The 22,725-nt window shown below is 42.3% G+C and overlaps 1 protein-coding gene across 1 annotated transcript; it reads left to right on the forward strand.

Annotated features, from left to right (window-relative positions):
* Window positions 1-142: 142 nt before the first annotated feature.
* On the forward strand, window positions 143-2,839 carry LOC106571861 (odorant receptor 131-2). Its single transcript, XM_014145365.3, has one exon. The coding sequence runs from the start codon at window positions 1,011-1,013 to the stop codon at window positions 1,938-1,940; it is 930 nt and encodes a 309-aa protein (XP_014000840.1). The 5' UTR covers window positions 143-1,010; the 3' UTR covers window positions 1,941-2,839.
* Window positions 2,840-22,725: the final 19,886 nt, after the last annotated feature.

The raw sequence follows: 22,725 nt of genomic DNA on the forward strand, positions 1-22,725 counted from the left end.
CTTTGCCCTCCATTCCCGATGAACAATCCAAAGTCATATGTATTTGTCATAACCTGGTTTACAACAGCTGGTCTTATTCGCTGAGTTGGTGTTTACGCAACCCCATGTCCTGCTTTATAATTATACTGTTTAAATATACAGTAAACCTGCATCTGTAGAAATTGTATTCCTACACAGTTACACCATGGGCATGGTACTGATTTGATAAATCAATACATTTAGCAGTACAGAACTGGTCAATAGATTTAGAAGTTTTGTGCTTCAAATAGTCTTGACTTTTCTTGAACTCACAATTCAATCCCTTAGGACGGCACTAACTCCCATGAATGCCAATTATGGAAACCCGCATCAAATCATTCCTAACTTTTGTCAACAGCATCTTATGGGAATTGCTTGACAGTGATGCATTCTGGTAATAACCTTTTTAGGAGTCGTTTGAGCTTGACTCTGAGGAGAATGTGAAATGTCACCTGGTCCCCTAAGCCCCCATTATAAGATGTTTATCTGTAGAACTCTACAGGTCCCAAGTCAGCAGTGATCTGTTGAGAGCCTGCAGACTTCACCAATAAACATGAACGCATACCCAAACGCTGGTCCCTTTACTGTACCTTGGTTCTTGACATTAGGCTGGGACCCTTGAGTACATCATCCTATGTATGCATCTTATGTTCTATCACCAGTGGGTGACTTGTTTTCCACACCAGTGACTATAAGAAACCCTTCTAGCCCCCTTCAAAGAGGGGTAAGACATCTCATCCATTCAACAGAACAGATAGTCAGTACTGTATGTATCCATTTTCAAGGAGCCGCAATGGTAAACAGTAGCCATGTCTTCTCTATCATGATCTTTTTCTTGATTCATTTCATAGCACATCTGTACTTAATGCATCTTCCTTTATCGGGTTTTGAAGACAAAGGTACTATAGTGTCTGCTCTTCACACACCTTAGAGGCAGCAGTGAGACATAGGTAACAGGTTCATTGTTTGATTCTGCACCAGAGGCCATAGGGATGACTAGCAACTTCTCCTCCCCCAGCGGGCGAAGAGACTTCTTTGAAGAGGCTTTGTTCAAGAACCTCACAGTGGTTCTGTTTGGCCTTGTTATTAACTATATCAATGGGACCCTGTTGTACACCTTCTTCACCAATGTGACCTTCCACAGCGACTCCAGGTACATCTTGTACATGCAGCTGATCATCAATGACAGCATCATGGTATCTTTCATTGTGCTCTTGCTTGTCATGTCCTATGTCTGCCCTTTCCTAAATGTGTCCGTGTGTATAATTCTGATTCTAATAGGAAGCAACACTCATAAGAACACTCCTCTGAACTTGGCAATCATGTCTATTGAACGCTTTGTAGCCATCTGTCATCCTTTACAGCACCCTCTGATCTGCACAGTGAGTAGGACCTATGTGCTCATCGCCTGTATTTGGGTTGTAGGGGCCATCCCTGGGTTCATAGATGTCATTATCACCTTTGTCTTTAAGCCTTTGTCATTTTTCTCTACGGGTAGGATGTGCTATCATCAGAATGTCTTTGACTCAGTTCACAATTATAACAACAACTATGCCACCAATATCCTTTACATGTGCTTTGTGTGGATCACATTGATCTACACTTACTTTAGAGTGATGCTTTCAGCCAAAGCTGCAACCTCAGATCCAGTTTCAGGCAGGAAAGCCCAGATTACTATACTACTGCATGGGGTGCAGCTGCTACTCTGTATGCTGTCCTACATCGCTCCTGTCATGGACACTACCCTCATCATCCTCTTCCCCAAGTTCCGCTCCATCATACTGTTCTGCACTCACATCATAACTAACATGTTACCCCAGCTGCTCAGCCCTCTCATCTACGGTCTGAGAGATCAGAAGTTTAAGAAGCACATGAAGCGTTCCCTTTGTATGAAAACCAATCCGGTAGTGAAACCTAACTGAAACCTAAAGCACTGGGGGCTTATTCAATGGGGTAAACCAGTGCAACATTGTTGAACATTGCTACTAGAAATTTCTACTGCACTTACATGAATGTTGTCAGGTGCAGTGCTACACTTGTTGCATGATACCTGCAGTTGAAAGAGCCAATGGTGAAATAATGTAGTCTGAGCTTAAACGTGTACAATAACAGCAATTGTTGCTATACTGCACACCTAAGTAATAAGCCATCTGCTCTGCAATCTGGTATTGCCCTTTATCAAGCACATCAGGTAATGCTTATTGCTTACATACAGAACATTTGATTAAATTGTGTTACTGACCATGAATGTACTATGTATTACTTTTAAATTCAGCATGAGCCAAGATGTTTCAATTGATACCTGTACATTTCGGTTAGTTTGAATGTCTCCATCATGATAATATGTTGTTAATATTGGAACATTCAGAAACTATTTCCATCTCAATATGATCCCCTCTTGCCTCTAGTTTGTTTTCACGTTTGAAAGATCCCATTGGGGTATTAGGCTATTATCAATATGAACTACTTCTCCAAGGAATTACAGTTACATCACAATCCTTACCAAAAGTTCACACTTCATTTTCTATTGTTTTTAACTAATCATTGATCTATAACAGAAAAATTGAAGGGGATTTCATTCCACAGATCCACAACAAATGAGATGTGATACACAGGTTTAAGGCACAAAAATAAGACTTTGTTTTCCTTTGAATGTTTTAACACTGGTAGAATAAACATAACCCACTGCAAACAGCATGATTTTATTTTCACAGATCTGCACTACCGTTCAACAGTTTGGGGTCACTTAGAAATGTCCTTGTTTTTGAAAGAAAATGTATGAGTTTTTTTTGTCCATTAAAATAACAAAATTGATCATAAATACAGTGTACACATTGTTAATGTTATAAATGACTATTGTAGCTGGAAATGGCTGATTTTTGAATGGAATATCTACATAGGCATACAGAGGCCCATTATCAGCAACCATCACTCCTGTGTTCCAATGGCATGTTGTGTTAGCTAATCCAAGTTTTTAATTTTAAAAGGCTAATTGATAATTAGAAAACCCTTTTGCAATTATGTTAGCATAGCTGATAACTGTTGTTCTAATTAAAGAAGCAATATAACTGGCCTTCTTTAGACTAGTTGAGTATCTGGAGCCTCAGCATTTGTGGGTTCGATTACAGGGTCAAAATGGCTAGAAACAAAGCACTTTCTTCTGAAACTCGTCAGTCTATTCTTGTTCTGAGAAATGAAGGCTATTCCATGTGAGAAATTGCCAAAAAACGGAATAACTCCTACAACGCGGTGTACTACTCCCTTCACAGAACAGTGCAAACTGGCTTTAACCAGAATAGAAAGAGGAGTGGGAGGCCCCGGTGCACAACTGAGCAAGAGGACAAGTACATTAGTGTCTAGTTTGAGAAATAGATGCCTCACAAGTCCTCAACTGGCAGCTTCATTAAATAGTACCCACAAAACACCAGTCTCATCGTCAACAGTGAAGAGGCGACTCCGAGATGCTGGCCTTCTAGGCAGAGTTCCTCTGTCCAATGTCTGTGTTCTTTTGCCCATCTTAATCTTTTTTTTTTATTATTGGACGTCTGAGATATGGCTTTTTCTTTGCAACTCTGCCGCGAAGGCCAGCATCCCGGAGTCGCCTCTTCCGGGCCAGCCCTAAGATAAAAGACTAAAGTTAACAGACAAAATTAGCAAGCCTGTGAGCTATCTAGTGATTACCTCCTCCCTCCAACTGTACTACAGACCTGAGGCACAGCAGACATGCAGTAGCCTGCCTGCTGGTAGGAGTCGATAACTGGGCTGGGCATGGTCCCGACGGTGCCCAGCCTCTTCATGTACTTGTTGGTGAGGATGGCATTACTCCCCTCCTTGCACTGGGCTAGAGCCACGTACAGCGGCTTGGTGGCCATGATGGGGCCATTCATATCAGTCACCGTTCATCTCGTTCACCTTTGTGATACATCATTGGATGGCTACTTATGAAAAAGTATGGGTATATTACTACCTTGGCACTTGTGATGGTAACGTAAGGGGCAAACTCCTTCCTGAGTTTCTCATCTTCTAACCTATCATCCAAGTTCTTCACGTACAAATTGACCCACTGAATCAACACAAAATACTTCTTCCAATTAATTTACGTTAAAAGACATTTTTCTTCATGACACAGGTGTGTGCATTTCCTCATAGAACCTGATAGCGGTCGATGCGTTCCTGTTTCATCAGTTTAAACTTCCATTTCAGCTCCCCCTGTCGCGCAATCCTCTTCTGAGCACGGCTCACATACAAAACTCGACCAGGAATGAGTTCTTTCCCATTAATCTCCTCAACTGCCTAAAAGCAGTCAAAGTCAACTCAAAAAGCCCAATTTTAAATGTCATGTTCCCAATTTTCACATAATGACATCATGCTGGTTGATGAGGAGATGACACATAAGGGAGCAACTTCAGAGTAGTAGTGGTTTCCATAGTTTACAAAGCCAAATCCAAGAGACCGGCCCCTTTCGTACATTATCAACCGCACACTGAGGGTCCTACCTGGGATACCAAGAACAGACAAGAAGCCTATATAGTGTCTTTGAAAATTGTTCAGACCCCTTGACTTTTTCCACATTTTGTTATGTTACAGCCTTATTCTAAAATTGCTTAAATAAACGAAATCATCAGCAATCTACACACAATATCCAATAATGTCAAAGCGAAAACAGGTTGACATTTGCAAATGTATTAAAAATAAAAACAGATACCTTATTTACATAAGTATTCAGACCCATTGCAATGAGATTCGAAATTGAGCTCAGGTGCATCCTATCCCAAGATGGCGTAGCAGTTCAGACGTCCTTTGTCTTCCTCTGGTCGTGTCCCGTATATATATATATATATATATATATATATATATATATATATATATATATATTTATTTATTTATTTACATATTTTCTTCGCATATCTTTTTACATATATATTTTTTTTCTTCTAAAAACTCAACCTCAAAACACTCTCCTGCAACCCGCCTCACCAATTAAAAAAAATAAAAGTATTATTTACCTCAAATCTGAAATCCACAACAGAAGCTAGCCAGAGGTTAGCCTGGATAACGTTGGAGTTCAGCTAGCCACGGTTAGTGGTCCTCAGCTATCCATTAGCTCGTAAAGCTATCGCCTGTTTTTGTACAGCGCGACTCAGACCAGAGCTTACCGGACCTATTCTCTCTCCATATCCCCGGATTTCTACCGCAGGCTCTGGACATTTACACCTGGATCTTGCAGCTAGCTAGCTGCTACCTGAGTGACTATTGGCAACGTAGGTCCCGGAGTTAACATACTCCAGAGCTAGCCAGCTGAAGAGTTCCATCAGCCTCTCCTGGGCTACAATCACCTATCCGGACCCGTTTTACTGCCGATGAGGAGCCCCATCGGGCCTTCACGACTGGACCACCGACGTTATCTGCCCGAGGGAGTTATCCAACTGGCCCCTCCGTCGCGACGTAACCCGAATGCCCATCTGCGGCCCGTTAATCGTTAGCTGTCTCATCGGCTGCTATCTGAATAGGTCTATTGGACAATTTTCTTGGGCCACTATAACTAACTATTTTGCCAATTGGACTGGTCCCCGCTACCACACGGAACCCCACTAATCTACAGACGGAATCGCACAAAGTGGCTAAAAACAGACCTCCCTCCATCTTCTACCAGCTTGCTACCTATGGCTCGGCTAGCTATCTAACTCTCACTGGACCCTTTGATCACTCGGCTAAGCATGCCTCTCCTTAATGTCAATATGCCTTGTCCATTGCTGTTCTGGTTAGTGTTTATTGGCTTATTTCACTGTAGAGCCTCTAGCCCTGCTCATTATACCTTATCCAACCTCCCAGTTCCTCCACCCACACATGCTATGACATCTTCTGGTTTCAATGATGTTTCTAGAGACAATATCTCTCTCATCATCACTAAATGCCTAGGTTTACCTCCACTGTACTCATATCCTACCATACCTTTGTCTGTACATTATACCATGAAGCTCTTTTATCGTCCCCAGAAACCTGCTCCTTTTTCTCTCTATTCCGGATGTCACAGACGACCAATTCTTATAGCTTTTAGCCGTACCCTTATCCTCATACTTCTCTGTACCTCTGGTGATGTAGAGGTGAATCCAGGCCCTGCAGTGCCTAGCTCCACTCCTACTCCCCAGGCGCTCTCTTTTGATGACTTCTGTAACCGTAATAGCCTGGGTTTCATGCATGTTAACATTAGAAGCCTCCTCCCTAAGTTTGTTTTATTCACTGCTTTAGCACACTCTGCCAACCCGGATGTCCTAGCCGTGTCTGAATCCTGGCTTAGGAAGACCACCAAAAACTCTGAAATCTCCATCCCTAACTACAACGTTTTCAGACAAAATAGAACGGCCAAAGGGGGTGGTGTTGCAATCTACTGCAGAGATAGCCTGCAGAGTTCTGTCCTACTATCCAGGTCTGTACCCAAACAATTTGAACTTCTACTTTTAAAAATCCATCTCTCTAAAAACAAGTCTCTCACCGTTGCCGCCTGCTATAGACCACCCTCGGCCCCCAGCTGTGCTCTGGACACCATATGTGTACTGATTGCCCCCCATCTATCTTCAGAGCTCGTGCTACTAAGTGACCTAAACTGGGACATGCTTAACACCCCAGCCATCCTACAATCCAAGCTTGATTGACGCCCTCAATCTCACACAAATGATTAATGAACCCACCAGGTACCACCCCAAAGCCGTAAACACTGGCACCCTCATAGATATCATCCTAACCAATTTGCCCTCTAAATACACCTCTGCTGTTTTCAACCAAGATCTCAGCGATCACTGCCTCATTGCCTGCATCCGTAATGGGTCAGCGGTCAAACGACCTCCACTCATCACTGTCAAACGCTTCCTGAAACATTTCAGCAAGCAAGCCTTTCTAATCGACCTGGCCCTGGTATCCTGGAAGGATATTGACCTCATCCCGTCAGTAGAGGATGCCTGGTTATTTTTTTTAAATGCCTTCCTCATCATCTTAAATAAGCATGCCCCATTCAAGAAATTTAGAACCAGGAACAGATATAGCCCTTGGTTCTCCCCAGACCTGACTGCCCTTAACCAACACAAAAACATCCTATGGCGTTCTGCATTAGCATTAAACAGCCCCCGTGATATGCAACTTTTCAGGGAAGTTAGAAACCAACATACACAGGCAGTTAGAAAAGCTAAGGCTAGCATTTTCAAGCATAAATTTGCTTCCTGCAACACAAATTCAAAAAAGTTCTGGGACATTGTAAAGTCCATGGAGAATAAGAACACCTCCTCCCAACTGCCCACTGCACTGAGGATAGGAAACTCTGTCACCACCGATAAACCCACTATAATTGAGAATTTCAATAAGCATTTTTCTACGGCTGGCCATGCTTTCCACCTGGCTACCCCTACTGCAGTCAACAGCACAGCACCCCCCACAGCTACTCGCCCAAGCCTTCCCCATTTCTCCTTCTCCCAAATCCATTCAGCTGATGTTCTGAAAGAGCTGCAAAATCTGGACCCCTACAAATCAGCCGGGCTAGACAATCTGGACACTTTCTTTCAAAAATTATCTGCCAATATTATTGCAACCCCTATTACTAGCCTGTTCAACCTCTCTTTCGTGTCGTCTGAGATTCTCATAGATTGGAAAGCAGCTGCTGTCATCCCCCTCTTCAAAGGAGGGGACACTCTTGACCCAAATTGCTATAGACCTATATCCATCCTACCCTGCCTTTCTAAGGTCTTCGAAAGCCAAGTCAACAAACAGATTACCGACCATTTCGAATCCCACCGCACCTTCTCCGCTATGCAATCGGGTTTCAGAGCTGGTCATGGGTGCACCTCAGCCACTCTCAAGGTCCTAAATGATATCGTAACCGCCATCGATAAGAAACAATACTGTGCTGCCGTTTTCATTGACCTGGCCAAAGCTTTCGACTCTGTCAATCACCACATCCTCATCAGCAGACTCAATAGCCTTGGTTTCTCCTAATGATTGCAACGCCTGGTTCACCAACTACTTCTCTGATAGAGTTCAGTGTGTCAAATCGGAGGGCCTGTTATCTGGACCTCTGGCAGTCTCTATGGGGGTGCCACAGGGTTCAATTCTTGGGCCAACTCTTTTCTCTGTATACATCAATGATGTCGCTCTTGCTGCTGGTGAGTCTCTGATCCACCTCTACGCAGACGACACCATTCTGTATACTTCTGGCCCTTCTTTGGACACTGTGTTAACAACCCTCCAGATGAGCTTCAATGCCATACAACTCTCCTTCTGTGGCCTCCAACTGCTCCTAAATACAAGTAAAATTAAATGCATGCTCTTCAACCGATCGCTGCCTGCATCACTACTCTGGACGGTTCTGACTTAGAATATGTGGACAACTACAAATACCTAGGTGTCTGGTTGGACTGTAAACTCTCCTTCCAGACTCACATCAAACATCTCCAATCCAAAGTTAAATCAAGAATTGGCTTCCTATTTCGCAACAAAGCATCCTTCACTCATGCTGCCAAATATACCCTAGTAAAACTGACCATCCTACCGGTCCTCGACTTCGGCGATGTCATTTACAAAATAGCCTCCAATACCCTACTCAACAAACTGGATGCAGTCTATCACAGTGCCATGCGTTTTGTCACCAAAGCCCCATATACTACCCACCACTGCGACCTGTACGCTCTCGTTGGCTGGCCTTCGCTTCATAATCGTCGCCAAACCCACTGGCTCCAGGTCATCTACAAGACCCTGCTAGGTAAAGTCCCCCCTTATCTCCGCTCACTGGTCACCATAGCAGCACCCACCTGTAGCACGCGGTCCAGCAGACCCCCAAAGCCAATTCCTCCTTTGGCCGTCTCTCTTTCCAGTTCTCTGCTGCCAATGACTGGAACGAACTACAAAAATCTCTGAAACTGGAAACACTTATCTCCCTCACTAGCTTTAAGCACAAGCTGTCAGAGCAGCTCACAGATCACTGCACCTGTCCATAGCCCATCTATAATTTAGCCCAAACAACAACTGCTTCCCCTACTGTATTTATTTATTTTATTTTGCTCCTTTGCACCCCATTATCTCTATTTCTACTTTGCACTTTCTTCTACTACAAATCTACCATTCCAGTGTTTTACTTGCTATATTGTATTTACTTTGCCACCATGGACTTTTGCTTTTACCTCCCTTATCTCACCTCATTTGCTCACATCGTACATAGACTTATTTTTCTACTGTATTATTGACTGTATATTTGTTTTACTCCATGTGTAACTCTGTGTTGTTGTATGTTGTCGAACTGCTTTGCTTTATCTTGGCCAGGTCGCAATTGTAAATGAGAACTTGTTCTCAACTTGCCTACCTGGTTAAATAAAGGTGAAATAAAAATAAAAAACAGATACCTTATTTACATAAGTATTCAGACCCATTGCAATGAGATTTGAAATTGAGCTCAGGTGCATCCTGTTTCCATTGATCATCCTTGAGATGTTGCTACAACTTGATTGGAGTCCACCTGTGGTAAATTCAATTCATTGGATGTGATTGGTAAGGCACACACCTGTCTATATAAGGTCCAAGAGTTGACAGTGCATGTCAGCGCAAAAACCAAGCCATGAGGTCTAAGGAATTGTCCGTAGAGCTCAGAGACAGGATTGTGTCGAGGCACAGCTCTGGGGAAGGGTACCAAAAAAGGTTAATCTTCCAACAGGACAACGACCCTAAGCACACAGCCAAGACAACGCAGGAGTGGCTTTGGGACAAGTCTCTGAATGTCCTAGAGTGGCCCAGCCAGAACCAGGACTTGAACCCGATCGAACATCTCTGGAGAGAACTGAAAATAGCTGTGCAGTAACGCTCCCCATCCAACCTGACAGAGCTTGAGAGGATCTGCAGAGAAGAATGGGAGAAACTCCCCAAATACAGGTGTGGCAAGCTTGTAGTGTCATACCTAAGAAGAATCGATGCTGTAATCGCTGCCAAAGGTGCTTCAACAAAGTACTGAGTAAAGGGTCTGAGAGAGAATACAGTAGACGGCACACGTCAAACGTGTGATTTATGACCCTATGTCATGGGTCACGTGTGTATGCCCATATATGGGCATCCTGGCGAGAAGTTATCACGTGCTCTAGGGAGTGCCCATATATGGGCATCCTGTTCCTGTTCTCACGCTTTAGAGTGAGTGTTAATTTATGCCTATATTGCATCGGTTCCTTTGAAGCTGTCATGATGATTGATGCGTAGGGACCTCGTTGAACCGGGGGATGTGTTTGAACATTTCAAAGAGTATGGCCCCCACCGTGTTTTAGTGACCTTAGGGCTGTTGTCTATGAAACAGGAATGTCCGGGGGTATTGGGGGGGCAGACACATTATAAATAAGCCCAAGAACACAACAAGCGCCCACGATAAACCACTAAAGAAATTAAACATGGTTTTTGTGATCAGTGACACACCCGTGATGACTGTAACAACGGAAGCAGGACCTTGGTTGAAACATAGAGAAAGGTCCGAGTATAAAGCAACAATATACGATGCGCCAAAAAAGCGGTTTCTAAATATGTATAGAACCCAAATACCGCCCGCAACTGCGCTGAAAGATCAAGTGATGATGTCTAATGGACAGCAATGGGGTTTTCTGTTTGATTACCCTGCCTGTAGAGTGAAACTCTATACTGTAGCCGAAGGAGGAGAATATACAGACCAGACTTTAACCAGCCTTTGACTCTATCTTGAAGGAAGGAGGAGCCCCCAAGAAAGTGCAGACCGACGGCGGAAAATAATTTTTTAATAATACTTTTCAGAAACTCATGAAGAAGCACAATATTGTACATTTTGCTACAGGTTCGGATTTGAAAGCTTCAGTTGTTGAACACTTTGACAGAACTTTGAAGGAGAGGATGTGGAAATATTTTACAGCTCACAACACACATAGATATATTGATATAGTTCAAGATTTAGTAAAGGGTTACAACTACAGCTACCATAAGTGTATACGGATGAAGCCCTCCGAGGTCTCTTCTGAAAACTCTTTTCGTCTTTAAAAATCTGTATGGTTTGTTCCCCCTTTGTCGTAAGAAAAAAATTGATTTTAAATTCACGGTGGGGGACTTGGTACGTATATCCAAGTTGAGGGGTGTTTTCAACAAAAAATATGAGCAAGGTTACAACGGTGAGTTGTTCACAGTTACCGAATGTCTACCACGTATACCCCCTGTCTACAAGTTAAAAGATTATGACAGGGAGCTTATAGAGGGTTCCTTTTATAAGAAGGAACTACAGAAGGTACAGATGGGTAAAGACAAAGTCTTTCACGTGGAGGAGATTCTGGATCAAAAGAGAGAAAAGGGTAAAAAATGGGTGTTGTTCCGTTGGAAAAACTGGCCCCAAAAGTTCAACAGTTGGGTATTAGAGCACGATGTGGTGGAGGCAACAAGGGTTAACTTAAACCCTCATGCATGATAAATACAACATCATTCGAGTGTACACAGGAGTGCATCATGGAACACAAAGGCTTCTACCTGACTCTCCCCAGTAATGCGTCTGCACATATATATATGAATAACCAAAGTTCGAGTTATACAACCAATTTTCCAAAGCCTATAGAGTTAGAGGCCTGGGAAGTAGGTCTCAGCGAGATTACATACCCCCATAGTTGGTATAATATCAAGGATAAGGACCGTGATTTTTATTGCAAAAGGATATCGGAACCCCCGAAACTTATAAAGTTTAAAAAGGGTCGACAGGATTGTCTCAGAGTTGAACGAACTCCTAACCCTGAACAATATGGAAATATTCTTGAACTACAACCCTACTCATAAACGTGTACAAACCTCAGGGGCTGCTGATGGGGGTATAAAGTAGAGGTTGGCCGATTTAGGATTTTTCAACGCCGATACCGATTATTGGGGGACCCCAAAAAACCTGATACCGATTCTTCGGCCGATTTGTTTTATTTATTTGTAATAATGACAATTACAACAATACTGAATGAACACTTATTTTAACTTAATATAATGCATCAATAAAATCAATTTAGCGTCAAATAAATAATGAAACATGTTCAATTTGGTTTAAATAATGCAAAAACAAAGTGTTGGAGAAGAAAGTAAAAGTGCAATATGTGCCATGTAAGAAAGCTAACGTTTAAGTGCCTTGCTCAGAACATGAGAACATATGAAAGCTGGTGGTTCCTTTTAACATGAGTCTTCAATATTCCCAGGTAAGAAGTTTTAGGTTGTAGTTATTATAGGAATTATAGGACTATTTCTCTCTATACGATTTGTATTTCATACACCTTTGACTATTGGATGTTCTTATAGGCACTTTAGTATTGCCAGTGTAACAGTATAGCTTCTGTCCCTCTCCTCGCTCCTACCTGGGCTCGAACCAGGAACACATCGACAACAGCCACCCTCGAAGCAGCGTTACCCATGCAGAGCAAGGGGAACAACTACTCCAAGTCTCAGAGCGAGTGACGTTTGAAACGCTATTAGCGCGCACCCCGCTAACTAGCTAGCCATTTCACATCGGTTACACCAGCCTAATCTTGGGAGTTGATAGGCTTGAAGTCATAAACAGCGCAATGCTTGAAGCATTGCGAAGAGCTGCTGGCAAAACGCACGAAAGTGCTGTTTGAATGAATGCTTACGAGCCTGCTGGTGCCTACCACCGCTCAGTCAGACTGCTCTATCAAATCATAGACTTAATTATAATATAATAAACACACAGAAATATGAGCCTTAGGTCATTGATATGGTCGAATCCGGAAACTATCATCTCGAAATCAAAACGTTTTTTCTTTCAGTGAAATACGGAACCGTTCCGTATTTTATCTAACGGGTGGCATCCCTAAGTCTAACTATTCCTGTAACATTGCACAACCTTCAATGTTATGTCATAATTACGTAAAATTCGGGTAAATTAGTTCGCACCGAGCCAGGCGGCCCAAACTGTTGCATATACCCTGACTCTGCGTGCAATGAATGCAAGAGAAGTGACAATTTCACCTAGTTAATATTGCTTGCTAACCTGGATTTCTTTTAGCTAAATATGCAGGTTTAAAAATATATACTTGTGTATTGATTTTAAGAAAGACATTGATGTTTATGGTTAGGTACACATTGGAGCAACGACAGTCCTTTTTCGCGAATGCGCACCGCATCGATTATATGCAACGCAGGACAGGCTAGATAAACTAGTAATATCATCAACCATGTGTAGTTAACTAATGATTATGATTGATTGATTGATTGATTGATTGTTTTTTATAAGATAAGTTTAATGCTAGCTAGAAACGTACCTTGGCTTCTTACTGCATTCGCGTAACAGGCAGGCTCTTCGTGGAGTGCAATGTAAAGCAGGTGGTTAGAGCGTTGGACTAGTTAACCGTAAGGTTGCAAGATTGAATCCCCGAGCTGACAAGGTAAAAATCTGTCATTCTGCCCCTGAACAAGGCAGTTAACCCACCGTTCCTAGGCCGTCATTGAAAATAAGAATGTGTTCTTAACTGACTTGCCTAGTTAACCTCTCTGGGAAATGTGGGACGCTAGCGTCTCACCCGCGGGACACACTATTCAACAGCCAGTGAAATAGCAGGGCGCCAAATTCAAAACAACAAAAATCTCATAATTCAAATTTCTCAAACATACAACTATTTTACACCATTTTAAAGATGAACTTCTCGTTCATCCAACCACATTGTCCGATTTCAAAAAGGCTTTACGGCGAAAGCATAGCATTAGATTATGTTAGGACAGCGCCGAGGCGTCACAAAAACCAGAAATACAGCTAAAATTAATCACTAACCTTTGATGATCTTCATCAGATGGCACTCATAGGACTTCATGTTACACAATACATGTATGTTTTGGTCGATAAAGTTCATATTTATATCCAAAAACCCCATCTTACATTGGCGTGTAATGTTCAGAAATGTTTTGCCTCCCAAAACTTCCGATGAATGAGCACATCAATTTACAGAAATACTCATAAACGTTGATAAAATATGAAACTGTTATTCAAAGAATTATAGATACACTTCTCCTTAACCTCTTGGGGCTAGGTGGGACGCTAGCGTGCCACCCGTGGTGCACTCCATCAACAGCAGGTGCATTTCAAGAGCGGCAAATTTGAATCCAAATAAATGTCAAAATTCAAATTTTTCAAAAATACAACTATGTTACACCATTTGAAAGATAAACATCTCCTTAATCTAACCACGTTTTACGATTTCAAAAAGGTTTTACGGCGAAAGCATAAATTTAGAGTATGTTAGGACAGTACATTTACAAGAGTTGTGTGTAATGTTTTGTCAAGTCAAAGACAGGGTCACCAAAACCATAAAACCAGCTAAAATGATACACTAACCTTTTACAATCTCCATCAGATGACACTCCTAGGACATTATGTTAGACAATGCATGCATTTTTAGTTCTATCAAGTTGATATTTATATCCAAAAACAGCGTTTTACTATGGCATTGATGTTGAGGAAATCGTTTCCCTCCAATAACCGGCAGTCAAGTCAGCGTCACAAATTAAATAATTAAAATTAGAAAACATTGGTAAAATATTATATTGTCATTTAAAGAATTATAGATTTACATCTTTTGAACGCAATCAACTTGCCAGATTTAAAAATAACCTTACTGGGAAATCACACTTTGCAATAATCTGAGCACTGTGCCCAGAAAAATACGCGTTGCGATACAGACTAGACGTCATGTTGGGGAGATCTAAAATCGAAAATACTATGTAAATAATCCATTACCTTTGATTCTCTTCATCAGATGTCACTTCCAGGTATCACAGGTCCATAACGAATGTAGTTTTGTTCAAAAAAGCTCATCATTTATGTCCAAAAATCTCCGTCTCGTTAGCACATGATGTAAGCCAGCCGGACTTCTCGTCATGAACGAGGGGAAAAAATATATTTCCGTTCGTTCAAACATGTCAAACGTTGTATAGCATAAATCATTAGGGCCTTTTTTAACCAGAACATGAATAATATTCAAGGTGGACGAATGCATAGTCTTTTATAACGTATTGGAACGAGGGTACCCAACATGAAGTAGCGCGCCAGGTGTCTAATGGGACATCACCGTTCCATGGCTCTTGTTCGGTCAGATCTCCCTCCAGAAGACTCAAAACACTTTGTAAAGGCTGGTGACATCTAGTGGAAGCAATAGGAAGTGCCAAAATATTCCTAAACCCCTGTGTTTTTCAATGGGATAGGTTTAAAGTCAATACAACACATCAGGTATCCACTTCCTGTCAGAAAATGTCTCAGGGTTTTGCCTGCCAAATGAGTTCTGTTATACTCACAGACACCATTCAAACAGTTTTGGAAACTTTAGAGTGTTTTCTATCCATATATAATAAGTATATGCATATTCTAGTTACTGGGTAGGATTAGTAACCAGATTAAATCGGGTACATTTTTTTTATCCAGACGTGCAAATGCTGCCCCCTAGACCCAACAGGTTAATGCAACCGCTGTGTCAGATTTCAAAAAAACTTTACAGCGAACGCACACTTTGCAATAATCTGAGTACAGCGCTCAGAGACGAAACCAAGCCCGCCATTTTGTGGAGTCAACAAAACTCAGAAATAACATTATAAATATTCCCTTACCTTTGATGATCTTCGTCGGACTGCACTCCCAGTTCCCCAATAAATGTTCATTTGTTTCAATAAAGTCCATATATATGTCAAAATACCTCCTTTTTGTTTGCGTGTTCGGTAGAGTACTCCAAATGCACTGTGCTCGCGCAGTTAAGTCAAAAAAAGTTATATTACAGACGATGTATAGAATGTCAAACGATGTATAGAATCAATCTTTAGGATGTTTTTATCATAAATCTTCCATAATATTCCAACCGGACGATTCCTTTGTCTTCAAAAAAGAAAAGGAACACAGCTAACTCTCACGGGAGTGCGCGCCACTGAGCTCATGTCATTTTCTCACTCATCTACTTCCAGGAGCTCTTGTTCTCTCCCTATTCACAGTAGAAGCATGAAACAACGTTCTAAAGACTGTTGACATCTAGTGGAAGCCTTAGGAAGTGCAAAATGTACCCTAAGTCACTGTATACTGGATAGGGAATCACTTGAAAAACTACAAACCTCAGATTTCCACACTTCCTGGTTGGATTTTTCTCAGGTTTTTGCCTGCCATATGAGTTCTGTTATACTGACAGACATCATTCAAACAGTTTTAGAAACATCAGAGTGTTTTCTATACAAATCTACTAATAATATGCATATCCTACCTTCTGGGCCCGAGTAGCAGGCAGTTTAATTTGGGCACGTCATTCATTTGAATTTCCAAATACTGCCCCGTCACTAAAAAGTTAAATAAAGGTGTAAAAATAAAAAATAAAAAAAATGGGAAATCGGTGTCCAAAAATACCGATTACCGATTGTTATGAAAACTTGAAATCAGCCCTAATTAATCGGCCATTCCGATTAATCGATCGACCTCTAGTATAAAGACCAGCGGTAATTTAGCCTACATGTTGGGGATGAGTTCAAATAAATGGATGTATGTGAGAGATTAATTATTCACATTCCCTGCGGATATACATGCAGGGTTTTACAACATATTTTTGTATACCGACATCATATCCTATCAAAGGGTAGGAGACAGTTATGTGCCCCTCCTGAGAACAGTTCATATAGATGGAAAGGATGGTGATGTAGTCATTGTTAACTATGACAAGCCACATTATGTACCTGTAAGCAAGAAATATATTGAAAACATTCTGGTTGAGCTTAAAACGGATCAGAACGAAAACATTGAATTTACTTATGGTAAAACGATTGTAAAACTCCACTTTAGACCCACCAAAACCTCTCTACATATCTAATATATTATTAGTATTTTATATATATATATAATTTCTTTTTTTATAAACATAATACAAATAAATTAAAATGGTTATGAAACACAACCACCATCTCGACCCTAACCGCTATGTCTCATACTATGGTGATCAAGTTGGTAATGGATTACCCGGCTATCACGGATCCCCAACCATGTACGGTTCGAGGATAGGCGGCATATTTCGTAACCTCTTTAGGATGGTTTTACCGTTCATGAAGAGGCCTCAGCATAGCCAAACCACATTTAAAATCAGCGGCTAAAAATATTGTGAGGTTGTAGCCAATGCTATGACCAGAAGGGCATCATCAGATGCCGAGCATCAAGAAGGCTCGGGGCTGTTGTCTCGAAGACCAAAAAAGAGACCTCCGGGTATAAGGCGCAGGCCAGCCCCTAAAAAGCGGAGGTTAACCGTTAAAAGAAACTCAGTAAGTCAAAGACGGGGTAAAGTGAGGAGGTCTGGACCAAAAACGGCAAAAAGAATACTCGGAAGTATTTTCTAAAAGAACAAGCAACATGGCTCTTTTACACCGCATGTCCTCTGAAGCTATAAAGACAGAGCTCGATCTTTTCACGTGCCCCTTAACCCAATTTTCAATTGTGGAGATAGCCCCACTCTCTGCCATTACAGACAACGGTTCTATAGAATTTTTCATACCAGGCCACGGTGACAACGATCTGGACCTCAACAACACCTTATTGCATTTACGTCTCAAAGTGACCAAAAGAGATGATACTAATATTGCAAACGATGCCAAAGTGAGTCTCATTAATTACCCCTTGGCGACCATCTTCTCCCAAGTGGATGTGACTTTGGGTGAATGCCTAATCAGTCAAAGCAATGCCACCTACCCTTATAGGGCAATCCTGGAATGTTTACTAAACTACTCCGAAGACACAATTCAGCACCGGGCTGTTTAGCAAGGATACTGCAGGAGACTCTATGGAATCGATAGACCCTTCCACCGGTGCAAACAAAGGACTGGCTGCACGTGCTCGCTAGTGTGCCGAATCTCGAGTTTCATCTGCTAGGGCCTATACACTCTGACATTTTCTTTCAAGAATGTTTACTCTTAAATTCGGTTGATTTAAGACTAAAATTAACCAGGGCCAAGGATGAGTTTTGTCTGATGTCTGCCCAAGACGGTGACTTTAGTTTAAAAGTGTTGGGGGCAACGCTTTTTATTAAAAAAGTGTCTGTATCTCCGGCCATTCGTCTGGGTCATTCACAGGCTTTGATGAAAGGAAATGCCCTTTACCCTCTCCAATGAATTACCATGAAAACCTTTAGCATACCGGTGGGAAGTAGTCAAGAAAATATTTTTCTAGGCTCTTTACCCTGCTACATGGTTATAGGTTTGGTTGATCACGCCTCTGATGATACAGGCAGCTTACATAAAAAAAACTTAAATTTTCAACACTTCAATGCAGAGTATGTAGCTCTCTGTCAGGACGGACGTCAGGACCCTGCTAAGGCTTTCCAACCACAATTTAATAACAACATATCTGTGCGAGGATTTTACAATCTATTCCTGGCTACCGGGAGGCATCTAAAATATCTCTCTTTACCTATTGACTGAAATGATTTTGCAGAGGGTTACACATTGTATGCTTTCAATTTATCACTTGATGATGACACCTCAGGAAATCTGTCTGTGGTGTCCCAAGATAACCTCAGGTTGGAAATGCGTTTCCGTACACCTTTAGCCTGTACAGTTAGCATGATTGATTATGCATGCTCTGATTCAATCTTGGAAGTGAATGCCCGGAGCGACCGGCCATGTTTATTGTCAATTCACATCCTAAACACATGCCGGGTGAACATCGGCTAGCTGTGACATTAGACGACAAAGGAGGAAGAAAAATCTCAACTTTTTTTGATTCCTATGGCTTTCCCCCCGGATTTTCACAACTCCCCAAATCTATTAAACAGTTTTTGACCAAAAATGGATCAAAGACCTACTACAGCATCAAACAAGTACAAGATAACCTTTCCACTACATGTGGTCAACACTGTGTATTCTACATATGCCAAAGAGCCCGTGGAGTTTCTTTTGAAGATGTTATGTCTCTTTATAATGATGACTTAAGAAGTAATGATAGCGTTGTAGATTGTTTTGTTAGAAAATATCAAAAGGGTTCAAGTATGTGTCCTTTAAGACCCTGTAATCAAGGCGTATGCTCACGTCAAATGTTTCAAGAATGTCACAAATGTTAAATTGTATCATTTTTGAAATAACATTTATTGAATTTAATCATAGTCATTCAAAAGTCTAACCACCCTGAGAGATCAGGATTAGAAAAAGGTCCGGAGACATTCAGGGGTGTAAATTAGTTATCATCATCCCTTTCAAAGGGGGAGGGGTTGTTAGAACATCTTTAGGGGTGCTGAAGCTCGTTGAAGATTTTTGTTTTAAAGTTTGAATCTGTTGACAAAGCTTATAGTTGGGTACACCCGAGAGGGGAATGTTGAGGATTGCCAGGGCCTTACAAAACTGACACCACCCGTGAGGTCTTCTGTCACCAGCAACCTTATGGGCTGCTGTGGTACTTTTAAGCAAGTCCATCATATGTGAACCCTTGACAACCGCGCCCTGAAAGATAAACTCTCCTTTGTCATTCCAAGTAGCGGCCCCCTTTTGAGTCTTTTATCTTGTTCAAAATGTATCTAACATTTTTCCTGTTACGTGCCGGAACATGTGTCAACATGTCATGCATAACAGTATCTTCAACAGGCATTTGATCTTCAACCGGTAAGATCGCAGGTGCAGGCTAGGGAAAGCTTTAACCTGTTAGGGACAGACGTTCCGCTAGCGGAACGCCTCACCAATATCCAATGGCATAGCGTGGCGCGAAATACAAATACCTCAAAAATGCTATAACTTCAATTTCTCAAACATATGACTATTTTACACCATTTTAAAGATAAGACTCGTTAATCTAACCACACTGTCCGATTTTAAAAAGGCTTTACAGCGAAAGCAAAACATTAGATTATGTCAGGAGAGTACCCTCCCAAAAATAATCACACAGCCATTTTCAAAGCAAGCATATATGTCACAAAAACCAAATCCACAGCTAAATGCAGCACTAACCTTTGATGATCTTCATCAGATGACACTCCTAGGACATTGTTATACAGTACATGCATGTTTTGTTCAATCAAGTACATATTGAAGTGTTGAAGTGTACCTATGATAAAAATTACAGACCTCTATATGCTTTGTAAGTGGGAAACACTGCAGATTTTGCAGGTTATCATATACTTGTTCTCCCCACTGTATATTAGTTTATTCATGCACATTGTGTTGAGCTGATGTCTGATGCAGTGGATGTCTTTACTCTTAATTTTTTTTTCTGCGGAATGTAGATACGATGAACTATGAGATCCTCAAGGGTCGACCTACCAGGGCTACGGAAGTCTGGAGCTGGACATTTTTTTATCAAGAACATGGACGAGTCCATTGACAAGAAGGCCATGTATGACACATTCTCAGCCTTCGGGAATATTCTCTTGCAAGGTAAGGTAGACAGACATTCTATTCTTGTCTGAGTGTCAGGGTATAATTTTTCTGCACCTAATTTCCAACATTAACTTTTCAATTTCAGGTTGTGTGTGATGAGAATGGCTCCAAAGGCTACAGCTTTGTTCACTTTGAGACTTAATAGGCAGCCAATCGAGCCATCGATACCATGAATGGAATGCTGTTGAATGACTGGAAAGTGTGAGTGAACAAATTCCTACCAAGAGCTATTTTATTCTATCCATATGGTACTTCTATTTAATTTTTTATATTTATTTCAACCGGTCTATAAACCACCTGGATTTTGAGATGAAAGTGCAAAGAAAATCTGTAATGGTTAGGGAGGAGGAGGGAATATTGATTTGTTCAACGTTGTATCATATTCAGACCGTGATAAACGTTTTTGCAGATACTATTTTCATGTTCTTTGCTCAGGCTAGAGACAGGCAGTGACTAGCGATGCAGACCCAAAGGCCCATTTCCTGTCGGAAAAAAGTCAGTTGTCCACGATTAGGTGAAGGAAATGGTAGACAGTTGTTCCTGTCCTTTTTTTTCTTTAAATAAGGTTTGGTCTGATGGCCACTGTAATGATTTCGTTTGGAGAAGTAGCGGAGTCAGGCGCAGGACACAGGGATGAGTGCAAACAAAACGTGTTTACTCAAAACCATAATAAAACTTCTCCCACAGCAATAATACATGGTTGGGAGAAACACCAACAACCACAAAACAGGAAACAATCACGGACAAGACAAACAGGAAAGTCAGAGGGTTAAATAATGAACATAATCAGGGAATCATAAACAGGTGTGTACAATTTAGACAAAACCAAACGAACAGGGAAACATAGATCGGTGGTGACTAGTAAGCCGGTGACGTCGACCGCCGAACGAACAAGGAGAGGGGCCGACTTCGGCGGAAGTCGTGACAGTACACCCCCCGACGCGCGGCTCCAGCAGCGCGCCGACACCGGCCTCGGGGACGACCCGGAGGACAGGGAGCAGGGCGATCCGGACGGAAGCGGCCCAACAGCGGCCCAACAGGTCAAACGATCGCGAACATCAAACGGAACGTACACGCGCCCAACGGGACACTGGGGGGGAGTGGGTTCTGCACGTGACGCCCGTTCGATGTCCGCGTCCACCTCCCATACCACCGGTGCCACCAGGCAAGAAGCTGGAATTATGGGAGTGGGCTCCGTGGACCGCTCCTCTGTATCATACAGCCGGGACAGTGCGTCTGCCTTCACGTTCTGGGAACCTGGTTTGTTGGAAAGGGTGAAAACAAAGCATGTGAAAAACATGGCCCACCTTGCCTGGCGAGGGTTCAGTCTCCTCGCTGCCCGAATGTACTCCAGATTTTGGTGGTCATTCCACATGAGGAAAGGGTGTCCATTTCTCCACGCCTTCAGAGCCCCGACAGCCAACAACTCCCTATCCCCCACATCATAGTTTCGCTCCGCCGGGCTGAGCTTCTTCAACAAGAAAGCACAGGGGCGGAGTTTTGGTGGCTTACCCGAGCGCTGAGATAGCACAGCCCCTATTCCAGCCCCTATTCCAGCCTCGGACGCGTCCACCTCAACTATGAACGCTAAGGAGGGATCAGGATGCGCCAGCACTGGAGCCGTGGTAAACAGAGCCTTCAGGTTACCAAAAGCCCTGTTTGCCTCAGCCGACCACCGCAGTCACACCGGTCCCCCCTTCAGCAAGAGACTGAGACTGAATCTAAAACAAAAATCCAGAAAATTACATTGTATGATTTAAGTAATTACTTTGCATTTTATTGCATGACATAAGTATTTGATACATCAGAAAAGCAGAACTTAATATTTGGTACAGAGAACTTTGTTTGCAATTACAGAGATCATGTTTCCTGTAGTTCTTGACCAGGTTTGCACACACTGCAGCAGGGATTTTGGCCCACTCCTCCATACAGACCTTCTCCAGATCCTTCAGGTTTCGGGGCTGTTGCTGGGCAATACGGACTTTCAGCTCCCTCCAAATATTTTCTATTGGGTTCAGGTCTGGAGACTGGCTAGGCCACTCCAGGACCTTGAGATGCTTCTTACGGAGCCACTCCTTAGTTGCCCTGGCTGTGTGTTTCAGGTCGTTGTCATGCTGGAAGACCCAGCCACGACCCATCTTCAATGCTCTTACTGAGGGAAGGAGGTTGTTGGCCAAGATCTCGCGATACATGGCCCCATCCATCCTCCCCTCAATATGGTGCAGTCGTCCTGTCCCCTTTGCAGAAAAGCATCCCCAAAGAATGATGTTTCCACCTCCATGCTTCACAGTTGGGATGGCGTTCTTGGGGTTGTACTCATCC

The sequence above is a fragment of the Salmo salar genome, chromosome 15, assembly GCF_965601325.2.
Source record: "Salmo salar chromosome 15, fSalSal1, whole genome shotgun sequence".
Taxonomy (NCBI): Eukaryota; Metazoa; Chordata; class Actinopteri; order Salmoniformes; family Salmonidae; genus Salmo; species Salmo salar.

What these genes read in the sequence shown, in the direction of transcription:
- LOC106571861 (XM_014145365.3), top strand. Translation starts at nt 1,011, where the DNA reads ATGACTAGCAACTTCTCCTCCCCCAGCGGGCGAAGAGACTTCTTTGAA.